The sequence below is a fragment of the Peromyscus maniculatus genome, chromosome 13 (assembly GCF_049852395.1).
Source record: "Peromyscus maniculatus bairdii isolate BWxNUB_F1_BW_parent chromosome 13, HU_Pman_BW_mat_3.1, whole genome shotgun sequence".
NCBI classification, from domain to species: Eukaryota; Metazoa; Chordata; class Mammalia; order Rodentia; family Cricetidae; genus Peromyscus; species Peromyscus maniculatus.
In genome coordinates, this window is record NC_134864.1 from 46212147 (window position 1) to 46229240 (window position 17094).

Here is a 17094-nt window from a genome sequence, read left to right on the forward strand (position 1 = left end):
TTAATATTGTGGCTACTCTGTCTCTGACCCCAGATAAGTTTATTAGCATGCACAATAGTTGCGGGAACACAATATCACATGGAGCCACCTGATACTCATTACTTCTTTCCATGTGGACAAACATTATTTTTCCTCTTACCATAATAAAATACCCTGATGAAAGCACCTTAAGAGAGGACATGTTTATATTGGTTCACCATTTCCAAGTTCAGCTAACATGGTAAGGAAGTCAGGCACCAGGACCTGGAGGAAGCAGCTCACCTTGTGTGTATGGCTCTCTCTCCTTTGTATTCTACCCAGAACGCCAGCCTCTAACATAGTTCCATGCCCTTTTCAAGTTGGTCTTTCCACCTAAACTGACTCAGTCAAGATAAGTACTCACAGGTATTCCCAAAGGCAACCTAATCCAGATTACCAATCACAGGTGTGCTCAGAGATTTACCTCCTATGAGACTCTAGATCCTCTAACTTTGATGATGTTAGCCATCACAGATAGGATAAAAAAGTAGCAGTTTCAAGCCTTCAGTGGTCAGTGCAATTTGAAAGTATAATCTTATGAATTGACTTACTTTAGAGAAGTCTTTTTTGACATTGTCAGATCTAACATCATCAATTCATATGTATATGTTTATAAAGTATTTGACCTCTTAATAAATTCAAAATAAAATCTGCAGATTATGTGGCCGGTTAAATACATACATTTTAAAAATCATTGTATTTTCTTGTTATAATTAAAACAAGCATATGAAAATATCTAGTGTGATAAATTGGTGTTGCAAGAAAACCCCTCAACTTCTGCTAAACTAAAAATTTAGGTTTATGAGAAATGATATTAGAAATCATTCTGTTGTAAAAAAAAAATACAGAAAAATAAAGGTCACACGAATAGCTGTAGCCTGAAATAGAAAATAACTAAACATATATATTACATACACACCACACATACACACCCACCACCCCACCCCCCCACCCCCCCCCCCACACACGCTCACTATCAGAGGGAACTAAGTTTCTTTGAAGTTGGGAATTACACACGAGTGATGGCTTTGTAAAATTAGCACATCTGAGATTGTCTCTAGTAGTTCTTTTTAAGATCTTGGGGGACACAAGGAAATCCTTTACTGTAATATGATTTTAATAACATTGCCCTTTGGTTCTTACTAAAAGCCTAATTACTGTTGCAATTAAAATATTCCTGTAAATGCCCCAAATTCCCTTTAATGGAGTGGTGCTACCCCTATTGAGAACCACTGGACAAAAGTGGTTTATAGTAGCAGAATAATCATAAAAATTCACCTGCATAATTTCAAAATTCTTTGAAAGAATGTCTGGGAGGTGAAAATTTAAAAAGTAATGATTCAGCAAGTCTTAGAATACGTATTTTAGTCTTGTTCCATTGTAGAACTTTTGGGGGAGTTATGCTACTTATGACAATTTTACAAATTCATATCTCCTTCAGAGTGAAGTTATACTCAACAGATAATTACAAAACAAATAAAAATTATCTCCTGGGATCAAATGTGTTGTAAACTAGGAACCACATGCAAACTATGAAATGAATTCCTCATTCTGTGCCGACTCTAATATCACTAATTTATTCAAGTGAAGAAGAATTGCCTAGAAAAATCACCATGGACTAGAAGTCCAAAGGTAAAAACTCAACAAAAGACAAATGGGACAGTTTATGTAGGTGACCTGGTCCAAACCAGCGTTAAGTTTGAATAGCAGCTACATGATGGATGGTGTGAATAGAGCTTGGTGGATTCTCTTTCGTGTCAAATGCTCACTTTCCTCCAGTGAAAAACTGAGAAATGGATGGATAATAAATAGCTCTTCTGGTTGTTTTGGTGAATAAATCAAAAAGTATTTTGATTTGTTCAGCCCCGTACCAGTGAAATCTTAATGAATGGTACAAAGGGAAGGAAAGTGGAGGGGTGAATGCGGCAGAGGAAAGAAAAAGCACTAAGGATAGGTCGAGAAGGAAGAAAAAGAAAAACCTCTGTGACTATGTCTAATTCATAGCTCAGAAAAATGTTAAACAAATCTTACCTTATGGGTTAGCTGTAGTCTTTTATAGACTGTCTTAGAAAGAAAGCAAATCAAGGCAAAATTTTGTTTCAGGTACATCATGCTTCTTATTTCAGATGATTATCTGTCCTTAATCATAGTACTGACCCCCAAAATACTTTAAGTTAAAGTTTGATACCATTGTGTCAGGAGGAAAATAAATAGGGCAATTTTTGCAAGACAAATAAATGTGAAGTATGATATATCCTTCATTTTCAGTCTCATGCTAGAACGGGCCATATATTCTGAAGCCCTTCACATTCATTTCATGAAACTATAACTATAAAGCCAATTCAATAGATCTAAGGCTGTGGTGGTGGTTTATTCAGTGCGTGTGTGTGTGTGTGTGTGTGTGTGTGTGTGTGTGTGTGTGTGTGTGTGCATGCGAGCACACTCATGCGTGCACCTGTGGGGAGAGAGAGAAGTAAAGGAAGGCAGAAGTAGATTTTAACAGTCACTACTATAGATACTATAAACAATAAACTTCTGTAGCAGGGATCTTAACAGTTCTTATTGAAAAAATCAAACCTGAGCCAGGTATTAGGGTGAACACTGGAAGATCAGAGAACCAGAACAAGCCACAGCTAACCTTACCTGGCCAACTTCTCAGCTGGTTTTGTTTCCTCAGACTGGAAGCCTCTGTGTACTCATCCCAATGGCTCTCAGCTGAACTGCTGCTCAAAAGCCTGAAGCTTAACCAGCCAAATGCTTAACCAGCCAAATGCTTAACCAGCCAAATGCTTCTAGTTTCTAGTCCTCACACCTTATATACCTTTCTGCTTTCTACCACCATTCCCTGGGATTAAAAGACTCACTTTCTGGGATTAAAGGTGTGTGTCACCATGCCTGGCTCTTTCCGATGTGGCCTTGAACTCACAGAGATCCCAGATGGATTTCTGTGTCTGGAATGCTAGGATTAAAGGCGTGAGTGCCACCATTTCCTAGCCTCTGTATCTAGTGGCTGTCTGTTCTCTGACCCCAGATAAATTTATTAGGATACACAATATTTTGGGGAACACAATACCACCACAAACTTCTAGAAAATAAAATGTTTTATGTGCCAGGCAGTGGTGGCGGACACCTTTAATCCCAGGACTCGGGAGGCAGAGGCAGGCGGATCTCTGTGAGTTCGAGGCCAGCCTGATCTACAAAGTGAGTTTCAAGAAAGGCACCAAAGCTACACAAAGAAACCCTGTCTTGAAACCCCCCCCCCAAAAAAAATGTTTGATAGACTTTCAATGCTGTTATTTTCAATATAACACAGTTCTTTAATGATGAGGTCAAAAGTCATAATTAAATGATACTGTGTTCAGAAACATTTCTTTCAGAAAATAAAGTCTAGGCCATTTGTCAATTAAATTTTTGTATTTAAAAGAGCTAAAGAAAGTTAATTGGCATGTTCACATCAGGTCATAAAATTGTCTTTGCCATGAATGAAAATTCAACTTATTTCCTTAATTAGAATGAGAAGTAAAGGCATGCAAAATGTCTAGGGTTATCAAAGGAATGTTCCTCTCATCCCTTGCCTTGACTGTTCAGGTGCATGGTGTTACAGTGACAAGATGCTCATAAGTATGCTGGAATTGTGTCACAGAAAGGGAACTGACAAGAAAAGGTTTTCTTGACAGCTTGCATTAGTGGCAGACAGTATAAGTCACACCTTGATTCTTTTTTTCTTTCTATGCTGAACATTATTGTGGATCACCAAACACAGTAACGGGGAGTCATAATGTTCTTTGATATGGCTCTGTACTTAGGGAGACAAGAGATTTTAAGGTAGTGTGGATCTCTACTGGCTTTAGCATGAGACTCCTACAGGTACTTTGAATTTGAAAAGGGGAATTCTGTCGACTTATTTTATAGGAGTCTCAAATCTCTAAAATTAAATATATAAAATGCCTGTGGTCCACTGGGCTTCTAGCTAATAGCCCAAAATGAATTCCATTTCTGGAAACCAGGAAGTTTTCAGTCATGACTTTGGCTGTCTCCATTATTGTGTGCTTGTCCTGAATTTTGAATTTATTATTTTTTTGTGGAGTCAAGATATTTAATTTATGGCCAGAAGAGTTGCATGTTGTTTTTCCTAGCAGAGCAATGTTAAAAGTCCATTTCCCAATTTCAGAGCTTATAGTTCCTCTGTTTAAAAGAGTTTTGTACATTAAAAGATGGCTATAGAATTCAAGAACTGAAGGGTAAAATGGAGCACTATATGAAGTGTTGTTTTCTGGACATGGCATGACTGTTTCATATATGAACCAATAGCAGCCGAGGTTATCTGCACAAGACCTGCACAATATGAAGCTAGTTTAAAAATCTAGCATGGAGGTATGACAGGCTGCTTAGCTGGGATGATGGAGGTAATTGAAGGTTGCTGGAGTAGGGAGAATTACTTTTCTTTGGAGGGAAGGTCACTGTTATTTTGCCCCATATTGCAGTGGAGGATCCCACAACCATGTGAATATGGGCATCACTAAGTGTATTCAAATATTTTATGGCAAAAAAAGAAGACATGAAGTTGGTAGGGAGATGTATTGGATGGGTTGGGGAGGAAACTGGAATAAAGAAGTGGGAGTGGGCATAATGAAGATACATTGTATATTTGTATGAAAATTTCAAAGAATGAATACAAATTAATTTTAAAAGTTTTGTCACATGTTACACTTCACTTTTGTATATATTTTGTATATATTAACATTAAAAGAATGGTCATATGCAACACACAAATACACACATATATATGTGCATATGTACACATCGTACATTTATGAGAGTGTAGGAGAGAGAGCAAGAGTTTAACTTTTTGAGAACTTTACTGTAGCTAGAGTTTTCCTGCCTTGCCCACAGTCAGGACAAATCTCTGTCACCCGCCAGTCCCACAGCCGCTCAGACCCAACCAAGTAAACACAGAGACTTATATTGCATACAAACTGTATGGCCGTGGCAGGCTTCTTGCTAACTGTTCTTATAGCTTAAATTAATCCATTTCCATAAATCTATACCTTGCCACGTGGCTGGTGGCTTACCGGCGTCTTCACATGCTGCTTGTCATGGCGGTGGCTGGCAGTGTCTTTTTGCCTCAGCCTTCTGCTTCCTAGAATTCTCCTCTCTCCTTGTCCCACCTACTTCCTGCCTGGCCACTGGCCAATCAGTGTTTTATTTATTGACCAATCAGAGCAATTTAACATACAGACCATCCCACAGCACTTTACATTTAGGCTTTAAGCTTTTAGAAATATCCATGTGACACCGAGAATATTCTGAATCAATAGTATTTTTTTGAGTTACAGAAAAATGTGCTTGTGGTTTCTCAGTCTCAGCAATACCTCTCACCGGAGCTTTCTACAGCATTGTACATTAAACTAGTAGTACTTTGCACTGATTGCATTTCTTAGTTTGAAAAGTTATTTAGTCAAGCAAAGCCCTTTTTAAAGGGCTGAGATGGTTCCATAGTGTGGGGCAAATATGCTGATGAACCGAGTTCGGGAAGCCAGTGTCGGGTGGTTTGTGAATTCAACCTGGAACTCATAGTTGCTGAAAATAATGATCTTTCAAATCCATCTTTCCGTGGATGCAGACTTCATTTCCAGCATCTATGTCATGTATCTGCCTGTTTGTTGGGGTGTTATAAAGTATCTTGGTTTATAACCCTATTAAGATTGTATAAAGACATTGCTGTATTCTGTGTTTTTCCACACAAAAACCAGAAAGTTCTCACAAACTGTTACAAAAGGTAAGTGTTCATAGGGAGAATAAAACTCATTTAATTTCTATATACTTTTAGAAAAGCCTAAGTTCATTCTTCTTAAAAAGTTCAGTATCTCACTGAAAGGTGATCAGTGCATAAAATTTAACATTTCCCTGAAGATATGAAGTCTTCATACATCCTGAAGAGCCTTTTAAAGTAATAAAGCATTACATAAATGCTGTATGTTCCTTAAATTTCTGAAAGTATTACTTTACTTACTGAGATAGTTCGGTGTTATGTTGGCCCTAATATTCAAGTATGCAATTATTTTGCATGGCTGATATTTACCTAAAATATTTTTGGAAGAGAAAACTGAAAATAATCTATTAGCTGTTTTTAAATAACAACTTTAGAACTTATCAGACATGAATTTCAAAGCCTTTTTCATAAGGAAAGGGTGCTTTAGAAATATTCAAAATTTATGTTTTATATTAAGAAATTTGTTAATATTTTAAATAATATATATTATTTTGATGGAAGCAAGTGTTTCCTGTGTTAAAAATGATCAGTTTAAATTTGGCTGCATCTCTTCTTGATTTCCTAGGGACCCTTACAATGCAATTGAAGCCATAGACCCAGAGAAACTGAATGTCTTTCGGACGGTCAGAGAAATAACAGGTACTTTGAAAAGTATATGTAATTTTTGCCCCAAGCTATGTGACCTTCTGTTTTCTTGAAATAATTACACAATATTTATAATAGCAAATCAATTTTTGAGAGGAGTTCTAGTTTGTAAAAACTCACATGGTTTTGAACATTCAGGAACTTCCATATTTTGAAACCAATAGAATTACATAAATAAACTTTAAAATATTGTTAATATTGTGTTTGCAAAGACCAAAAGATCTGTGATTCTTAGAAACTTGTTTTGCAATTCATTTTCTCGTAAGAATTGCAGTTCAATATGGGCAATATATTGCACTCATTTAGCATGGTATTTTTTGAAGATTTACTTTTTAAAAAATCTTTTATAATAACCCTTATGGGTTCATAAATAAGAATCAAACTTGGATTTGACATCACTGAAAATAAAACCTGATGAGAAAGATTAGGGCTAAACACAAATAGCTTAGATTTCTAGGTCAATACAGATGTGATATTATATAGATAAATGGTGAACAAATTCACAGAAATAGAACTATATTTTCCCCTTAACTGAACAACATTCTATATATGTATCTACCAAAATAAAGTAAATGTCCTTTTTTCAATATTTGATACATACACCTTTATGATTGCTTGAGTCTTAGAAACAGGGATTCTTCGTCCCATACTTTGATATCAGCATTGCATTTACTGTTTACTCCAGAAACTAATAGTACTATATGTAATCATAAAGGAATAAATATGTGGTGGTTGCTTCAAAAGTAGTTTTCCTTGTCTTTTGCTTCCTCTCCACCTTTCAAAAAATGTTTTCTTCATGTTTGAACAATAATTAGCACTGTTGTTGAAAAATAATATCATCAATTAATTTGCTTTCCGACTTCCCTATAGGTTTCCTGAACATACAGTCTTGGCCTCCAAATATGACAGATTTCAGTGTTTTCTCCAACCTCGTCACCATTGGAGGGAGAGTCCTCTACAGGTTGGTAAATATGTTCAGTCTGTAAGCTGCACAAATACAAGGAAGGACATCACAAGTTCTTTAATGTTAAAATATCAGTCTTACTAATCTACTGATTAATTCCAAAGATTAAACTCCTGAAATAATTTCCAGTGTGATGAGAAACACATAGAATTCATAGTTTGATTTTCAAGGATTTATTGCCTGTCCTGATAATATTTTTCAGGTATGAAGCCTGTGATATGACCTGTAGAACTGAATCTTATTTTTAATTTTTAATGTACTAAAAGATAACTTAGATGCCTCAGAAATGACTTGAGAGTTTGGGAAATAAATGTTGTTGTACCTGGAGGCTAGAGATGTATCTTTGATACTATTGTGTGTGCTATTCATCTGGTGTTGATGTTATTGGGGTCGCTCCACTATCCTTAGTGTTAAATAATAAATGGAGAGGTCAGCATGATATTGTTAGCAAATATTAATGTTGAAATTTTAAATTTACATGATAAAATGAACCTTTAATAAGTCTCTACCTTTTTTAAAGGTTTGTTTTAAATTGTAATGGTTAAAGTTGACTATTTATACAAAAACAGATACAGCTCTAAGTTCTGAAAAGCAGTAAAAATGGACAATAAATACTTGAAAAAATGTTCAACATCCTTATCTAATGGAAAAGATACCTGATGGAAGTAAGTGCCATCATAATGCATGCCATTGAGAAAACAAAAGTTATTAAATGCTAACAAGGATGGAGGAAAACTTACTTACACATCAAGTGTAGAAATGGAAGCTAGTTTACCAACAACAGAAATCATTGTGGGGGTTCCTCTACCATCAAAGTAGTGCCACTGTATCATCAGGTTATACACTTCTTAAATATATTCCCAAAGTTAGCATAAGGCAGAGATGCCTCCACATCTATATTTATCTATACTTATATACAATAACCAAGTTAGGGAAAGGCCGGGCATGTCATAGATGGATGGCTAAATAAGATAAATTTAAAGACAACATTGTTTGATGTTCCAATATGGGTTGAGAAAATCTAGGTCCAACCCTAGACAATGGCTACTCAGAGAGGAAAATCAATATTCTGCAGAGATGAACCTCGATAGGTTATCCAATTCAACGTGGTCAACCATAAACACATATACATATGATCAACACTAAATAGACTAGGGAGGTTTTATATGTATGTGTGTGTATATATATACATATATATGTATGTTATATATAATATATTAATATCATATAATAATATTTGTAATATGTATATTATATATGCATAAAAAGTAATAATTAAAGAAAAAGAATTCATAAGTTGATAGAGTATGAGTGGCATCAAGAAATTAAAAGTGTGAAGTTTAGAGTGAAAATTATGTAAATATGATACTCATATATGAAATTCTCAGAAAACAAAACACACACACACTCAGGCACACACACATACATATACACTGGGGTAGAATCCTACCATATGGAAGAATAATCATTTTGTCATATGCAGGAAATACATGGTACTGGGGATTATGTAAAAGAAAATAAACACTACCCCAAAAGGCAAACATTGTATTTTCTGTATACAGAATGGAAACATAGTAGATAGATAATAGATAGATTGATAAGTAGATAGATAGATAGATAGATAGATAGATAGATAGATAGATAGATAGATGATATAGACAGATATAGAGATAGATGGTAGATAGACAGACAGATAAATATGACAAGAAGAGGGACTACTTGGGAAGAGACAGAGCAGTGAGTGTGGACGGTATATAGGAGAAAATAAACTGAGGGAATATAAAAGTACACTCTATGTATATGACAATGCCACAATGAAACCCATAAACATATCACAGAAAGGGTAAAAGAAAAGAACAATAAAAAGGATAATTAGGACTTAAATTTATTCAAGTGCTATGTGCAAACAAGTTCTATTATTTATTGGATAAAATATTAATCACTCCAGGAATAATGAGGATACAGTAGTCAACAATTCAGTTGTTTAGGAAGAAAAAGGAAAATAAAACATAAAAGAATTGCAACTCCATGATTTAACATTGTCCCTTTTTGTTATTGAGAACAGTTCTAGACTCTAAAGCCAGGGGTATTTATACTTATTAGTGAAAAATAGAGCTTGTATCTACCAAAGGAAGATCCATACCATTTAGTTGATCGACACACAGGGATGTGAAAAGTATAATTTAAACACAATAGAATTTTAAAAAGGAGATCACAAAATATTGACTATGTTGCAATAGAAGGAATTTTTCTGAGGATCATTCTTTTGTCGAGTAGACTGGATTTCAGAGTTTTTTCCCAACTATCTAAACTTCCTCAGTGTTTTTTTTTTTTATTTTAAACTTTTAGCTGTTTCACTCTTTGTATTTCTAATCTTTTTTGTACATTCTGCAACTGATCAGTTTTTGTTTCTGTTATACATGAATCAAAATCTAAAAAGCTACAATCTATTTCTGTAATATTTACCCTATGAAAGCATGTCTATTTTTACATAGTTGTAACAGAATTAACATGTTATCATGGGTAACTATAAAGACTTATTTATATTTTTTATTCTATAAATATTTACTTTTAGTATAGAACTTTATTGTTGAGGAACACAGAATTTAGGCTGACAAGATAAGGCAGTAAGTCAATATTTCAGTGGTAAATGTATATTGTCAGTGTTCATAATTATAAGAAATGGACATTGCCAATTAGGAAATTAAATGATTATGCAAGTATATACCTGAGCACAGGTTCGTCCATTCATCCACTGTTTATGCTCCATTATTTTTATTTTTGTTGTGAGGTGCTATGTCCTTATTGAACTTTACAGTATAATTTCACAAATTACTCTTTTTCATTTCCCCCTCTCTCCACTTTAGTGGTCTCTCGTTGCTTATCCTCAAACAACAAGGTATCACTTCCCTGCAATTCCAGTCTCTGAAGGAAATCAGTGCGGGCAACATCTACATTACTGACAACAGCAACCTGTGTTATTATCACACCATTAACTGGACAACACTCTTCAGCACCATCAACCAGAGAATAGTGATCCGAGATAACAGAAGAGCTGAGAATTGTAGTAAGTACACCCCCCACACCTGGGACAGGGAACCCTGCTCTGTTCTATATGGCATTAAATAGTTGGAACTAACCTCAGAATCATTTCCCTCTAACCCAATAATGGAGAGACAGTGGTGTTTAGAGCATATTGTCTGCTTTCACAACCTGGCAAATATCTGGAAACCTTGTCTGGATATTTAAGTTCCATAGATCCTAGTAGAATCTGGGCATTGGAAAGCTTAATGAAGATGTCAGGTAATTCCACAGATCCAGTGATGGCATTTGGGGAGGGCTGAGGAACCTGGGATGTGCTCTGAGATGTGGGGAAATGTGGTCAAGAAGTTGGCTGTTTTAGAAGGAAATTAATTTTATAAATGCACTTATATGTAGATAGACTTTCTGACTTGTAGTATTGTTTGATACTTTTGCTCCATTCCTTCACTTCATTGTTACCCGAAGTAAACGGTTTTCATTGGCAGACTTCTACATGATTCCCATCTAAAACAAACATGCCCCAGTCATTAGCGAATTTACTAAACAAATATAAATAGTATTTATAAATATATATATTTATAAAAATAAACTAAAGTTTATTGGTCTATGAGAACAAATGATGAGTAGAGGCTGCTTTAAAATTACAGTCTTAGGAAGCTAACAGAATTTACGTTTACTAAGTTAAGCGCTCGGCAAATTAAGTTGGTAACTGTCTTTTTTGGTGATAGTCTAAAACATCTGAGGCTAGCAGCTTTTGTAAAATGAAACATGGGAGATATCCACTTATACTTTGACTGCTTTTGTTTGTTTGTTTGTTTTGTTTTGTTTCTTGAGACAGAGATTCTCTGTGTGGTTTTGGTATCTGTCCTGGATCTTGCTCTATAGACCAGGCTGGCCTAGAACTCCCTGAGATCCACCTGGCGCTGCCTCCTGAGTGCTGGGATTAAAAGTGTGCGCCACCGCTGCCTAGCTACTTTGGCTGCTTTTGTTCCTAAAAAATGTTTTATAGAGAGGGGCGATCTATAGCAAGAGCAAGCTCTGTCTTTAGGGGAACTCCCATTCTTACACATTCTGTGTTGCCGCAAAAATCAGGAAATAGATCTGCTTATGTATCAACCTGTGCATGGTTATATTAAATGAACCCTCATTTTTCTGCACCTGGGATCATTTACTTTATTTATGTACTGTACAGGATTCTTGAGGGGTGACTATGTTTTTTTTTCTTTCTTTCTGAGCAGAAGCGTCTTTCTTTACACTTCTGTGCGTGTGCCTGCATGCCATACAGGAGAAGATGTATGGCATTAAAATAGACTCTTTAGTACAAATTTACAAATAATTACCTAACTTATAGTTATAGTTTGTATTTTTTTGTTTTATTCATTCAAAATAAAACCATTTTACTACCTTTCATTTATGATTGATTGGTAGCTACATATAGGAAAATATGAAAGAATTGGAGACAACCTGTTCTCTTTGACACGGTGAATTCAAAAATCCTGAAAACACTCATGTTTTATATATCATTTTTATACCTGGACATATAAAATCAAATGGGAAGGAAAATACAGGAAAAACAAATATGGAATAAAGCAGAGTTTTGATGTAAACTGTACACTGTTTTTCTATTCTTCTAAGACTTAGGAATTTTTGTAGCATGCAAAGGGAAGCATATTACAAATTACAATGATAACGGTAAATCACTGAACATCTAAGATTTCAATATTGTGCAAATTTCAATATTAGACTAAGTTCAGTTATTTTTAAAACATGCATGTATTTCCTCCTGAACACTTAGGTTTGAATTTTTAATTTGGGGAAGAAATGAAGCAGTTAGAAGGAACAGTTTTGTTGCATTATAGTACCAAATTAACAATATCAGTTTTTATCTCCAATGGCTTCAAACAAATGCTTTATTGCATGAAGTATATTTATCAAAATTTGGACTATAATCACAAACCACATCAAATCTTAAGAAACATCATATGTATTCATTTTTCCTGAAATATAGTAGTCCTGTGACCATGACCTCAGGATTGATTCTATTGATGGTCACAGTCAGTCTGCTGTAGGGAAGCATTGTGATTAAACCCTTCCCATTATTTACAATACTCTCTGAAAGTGAAAAGTCCAAATACTTTCCTACTTTCAAAGGAATTGTATCTTTAGATATCTATTTTTTGTATCTGTACATGTACAAGATATATATATATATATATATATATATATATATATATATATATATGGGTATATGTATACATATATATGTATATGCACATATATTTGCTACAACACATACGTATAGACAGGGATAGTATGTATATCTACATTCACATGAACTTTCAACACATATTCAGAGACAAGCACACAATACATACATGTTTCTAGATCCATACATACCTACTGCTCCTAAACAGTCACAGTAAATGTGCTAAGTCTGGGATGATTGTCTATTTAAAAGGCAACGTTTTAAACAGATGATTTTTGAGTTCAAAATGATTTTTAAAAAATACTGACAAGAAAGAAAGATTTCACCTCATCCAAAAAGGGTGCCAGTGGCTTGAGCGAACTTCCCTTTTAATTCAAAAATTTCAAAGCAGGCATGATGATTTGAAGAGAATGAGGTTGAGAGATAACTGCGGCACATGAAAGACTGTATCACTTCCTGCCTCTTCCTCCCATATGGTGATGCTATTCGCCGGATGACAGTCTCATGTGGAAGAAGTTCTGGTGGACTTTTCCTAAGTCTTTTGAAGTTTCTTAAAAGACAAGAAGACATTCTTACATATAAACAGTATAGTGATAAATATTATACCAAATCTTAAAAACCCAGGTCATATTTGAGTTCACACATTTCATTTCTCAGAAACTATAGTACGTATGCTGTTAAATATAATTAGACAAAATTTCATTATTGATTTTTCAATATGGAAACAGCCTTTCCGAATTACAGCTTTAACTTTTTTTATTATTAAATAGGCAAAGCATTGAAACTTCAATAGGGAATGTATTATTTTTGTGCCTGTCTTCATTGGAGTTTCTATTTCTCTGATAAAACACCAAGACCAAAAGTGACTTGGAGAGGAAAGTGTTTATTTGGTTTACATATCCTGGATTACAGTCATTTTAGGAAAGCCAAGGCAGGAACTGAAATAGGGCAGGAATCTGGAGTCAAGAGCTAATGCAGAAGCCACAGAAGACTGTGCCTTATTGGTCTGTTCCTTGTAGCTTTCTCAGTCTACTTTCCTATAGAACCGAGGTTCACCATCCCAGGGGTGGCACCACTCACTCAGGACTGGCCCCTCCCACATCAACAACTAATTTTAAAAAATGCCCCACAGGCTTGTTGCTTACAGCCCCATGTTCTGAAGGCAATATCTTAATTGAGGTTTCTTCCTCTCAAATGATTGTAGTTTTTGTCAAGGTGACATAAAATTAGCCATCTCAGTGCATATATAATATAGTATATGTATAGCTGTTGGTGTAACTTAATATTTAATGGGATCATACTATCATACTTAAATGCTGCTCCATCACCTGTGTTTTGACTTAATATGCTGTTAGAGTCCCCTGTGCTTGCTGCTGGTGGGTGAATGTCTGCCTTATTCTTTTTAAGAGCTGAACTGCCGTAATATAAGAAATTATTTTCCATTTTTGTATTAATACTATTGCTAACATAATATTTATTCTAGATCACCAAGAACTTTACGTCATGGAATGATTTCTTAACCCAGACATAGGTATAATTTTTGTATAGATAAGGTATAAAAATAGTGACATATATTCCTCCATTGTCTTAAAAGTTCTCTCCACTAAATACTGTGTGTTAGGAATACTTCCCACCACCCCTTATAGTGATGGGTATCCATGGCTTTAAACATCTGATCAGTAAGAAGAAAACGAAATCTTTTCAATGTACATGACGAGGAAGGTCACAGATTCACATTTAGTGTTCATTGATCACTTATGTTTTTCTCTTATAAAGTACTTCATTTAATTCATGCCTTTTTTCTATATTCATATTGGTGGTTGGTAATTTTTGCTTTTAGATTTGAAAAAGCTCTTTGAAAATTTAATACACTGATTTTCTGTTCTTATTTGTATTGTGAATAACTTTGTCATAACATAGTGTGTAGTTGAAGTTTTTCTGTGTCCTACCCAGTCCTCATTCACTCAGATCTAAGTAAACACACAGAGGCTTACATTAAATAAAACTGTTTGGCCATTAGCTCAGGCTTTCCATTGACTAACTCTTACATTTAAACCCAGCCCATTTCTGTTAATCTATATGTTGCCACGTGATCCGTGGCTTTACCTGTGTGACCTTACATGCTGCTCCCTGGATGGCGGGCTAGACTTTCCTGATTCAGCCTTCTTATTCCCAGAATTCTCCTTGTCTGTTTATCCTACTTATACTTCCTGCCTGACTACCGGCCAATCAGCTTTTTCTTTATCAACTAATCAGAGCAACACATTCACAGCATATGAAGCATGCCACAACACCTCCCCTTTTCTGTCTAATCAAAAAGGAAGGGTTTAAATTTAACATAGTAAAATTACATCTAACAAAAGAGTTATCAAGCAAGATGTGGGGCTGGGCAAGACCAAAAAAATAAAATAAATAAAAAAATAAATAAATAAAAACTTCAGCTACAATAGTGTTTACAATGGCAGCAGACATAAAGAATATGTAAATTTATCTTATTTAATAAGCAAATATTTTGTATTTTTATCAAGTTAAGAGATTAGCTTTTTCTCGCCTTTTCTGTCTTACACAGTTCTTATTTCTCTAAGTTCTGATTCATGAATAACTTTTAATTTTTAGAGATATGGAGGTTTTATAATGCCTTTGAATCTCCAATCATATAATTTTTTAAGCAATATAATTTATTGACTAATTCATCTGTCTTCAGTGACAGAAGTTGGTTGCAATATTTTGTACTAAATCATCAGATGAGAAATTGTCAGATTGTGTCTATCATTTTTTGTGTTTTCATTTGTCTACAATCCCCCCTGTAAATAGTAGCTATCTTCATGAAAAGATCAGTATAGCAATATCAAGAAAGATAAATGCTGTCTTCAACATTTTGAGCTACTAATTATACCCAGTGTTTAAACTAATGTCTATGTGATTTCAAAGATTTGGATTTTCATTTCACCATGAAGCCATTAAAAAGATAATGATTACTATCATAGGAAGTCTACCTGCTTCCTACAATATATTCTATATATCTTCTTTCAAGATCACATTTGACTTTGTCCATGCTCTGTGTTGCTACAGAAATAAATAGATAGATAGATAGATAGATAGATAGATAGATAGATAGATAGATAGATAGATAGATAGATAGATAGATATAGATAGATAATATGAAAATTAAAAATTGATACTTTATAATATAAAGAGGTTTGTTTAATTCACAGAGTTGGAGGTAAAGACATAGAGTAGGTGTACTACTAAGAGTTCTCTAGAGAAACAGAACTGATAGAATGAATCTGTATATATTGAAGGGGATTTATTATAATGACTTACAGACTCTGGTCCAGCTAGTCCCACAATGGCTGTCTTCCATTACAAAAGGCAAGAATCCTGTATTTGTTCAGTTCATGACTGGATGTCTCTGGTGATCTTTATGATATTCTAAAACCCTGAGAAAGTGTGTCCTGACACTAGAGAAGGAAGGCCTTCCCAGCAGGATAGATGAACTTGCCAGAGAGGATTAGAACAAACTGGCCAAGGGCAAAAGCTTCCTTCTTCTACATTACTTTTTGTGTGGCACAGAAATGACCTGTATTTAGATTGGGTCTTCCCACCTCAAAATATTAAAAAAAAAAAAAAAGAAGCCCTCACAGGTATGCCCAGGTGTTTGGGTTTTAGTTGATTCTAAATACAGTCAGGTTGACAACCGTTCATTGTATTGTCCTCTGGTCATCCTCTAGTGAAGCCTTATAGCTGTGTCATAACAGTGTTGACAGCGGCACCAGACATGAGGACTATGTAACAGATGTGAAAAGCATGTTAGACACAGCTGCTTACATAGTTATAGAGAGGAAAGGAAAGGTGGAGGGCATGTATTGAGGTCCCCTCTTATAGGAAAAGACACTTTGCTGGGTAAAATGTCAAAACTACTAGAGAACAGTGTTGGTATTACCTGAGGGCAATCATGAGCTGATCCAAGCCTTCTGCATGCTAGACAAGCATCACTGATCCCCAGTCCCAGCCTTCCACCTCTTTAAAGTTCTACTCTCCTTTAATGCCATGAACTCCAGTTGTTGCACCACATTCCAAAAACAGCAATACTCCAGAAGTCTAGCTTAGAGAAATTAATACATATTGTAATTACAGCTATTATTTTTATTATGCAATTATTTCTCACTAAAACAAATTGTGTCTATATATACTCCTATGTGCAGTTAGTTACTCTATGGTACAGTAGCACAATATTTGACTTAATGAAAATTTTTATTTGAGGGGAATAGAAGAGTAAAATGTCTAGAGATTTCTTCTTTTGACATAATAAATTTCACTTTACTAAAATAGTAAATAATAAATTTTCAAAGAGCAATTTAGCCATTCCTAGACATGGAAGTGTAAATAGGAAACTAGAGATTTAGTGACCTCCATAGATCCTAATCAGGTAACAGTATAATCCTG

At 34.8% G+C, this 17094-nt stretch overlaps 1 protein-coding gene across 7 annotated transcripts in view; it reads left to right on the forward strand.

The window, feature by feature from the left end:
• Erbb4 (erb-b2 receptor tyrosine kinase 4) overlaps positions 1-17094 on the forward strand; it is a 1076808-nt gene that overhangs the window by 756595 nt on the left and 303119 nt on the right. For all 7 annotated transcript variants that reach the window (XM_006989868.4, XM_016008144.3, XM_016008143.3 and 4 more), the window contains exons 10-12: positions 6357-6430; positions 7307-7397; positions 10268-10467. In XM_006989868.4, the coding sequence (XP_006989930.1) occupies positions 6357-6430; positions 7307-7397; positions 10268-10467 (365 nt within the window). The remainder of the gene's footprint in view (positions 1-6356; positions 6431-7306; positions 7398-10267; positions 10468-17094) is intronic.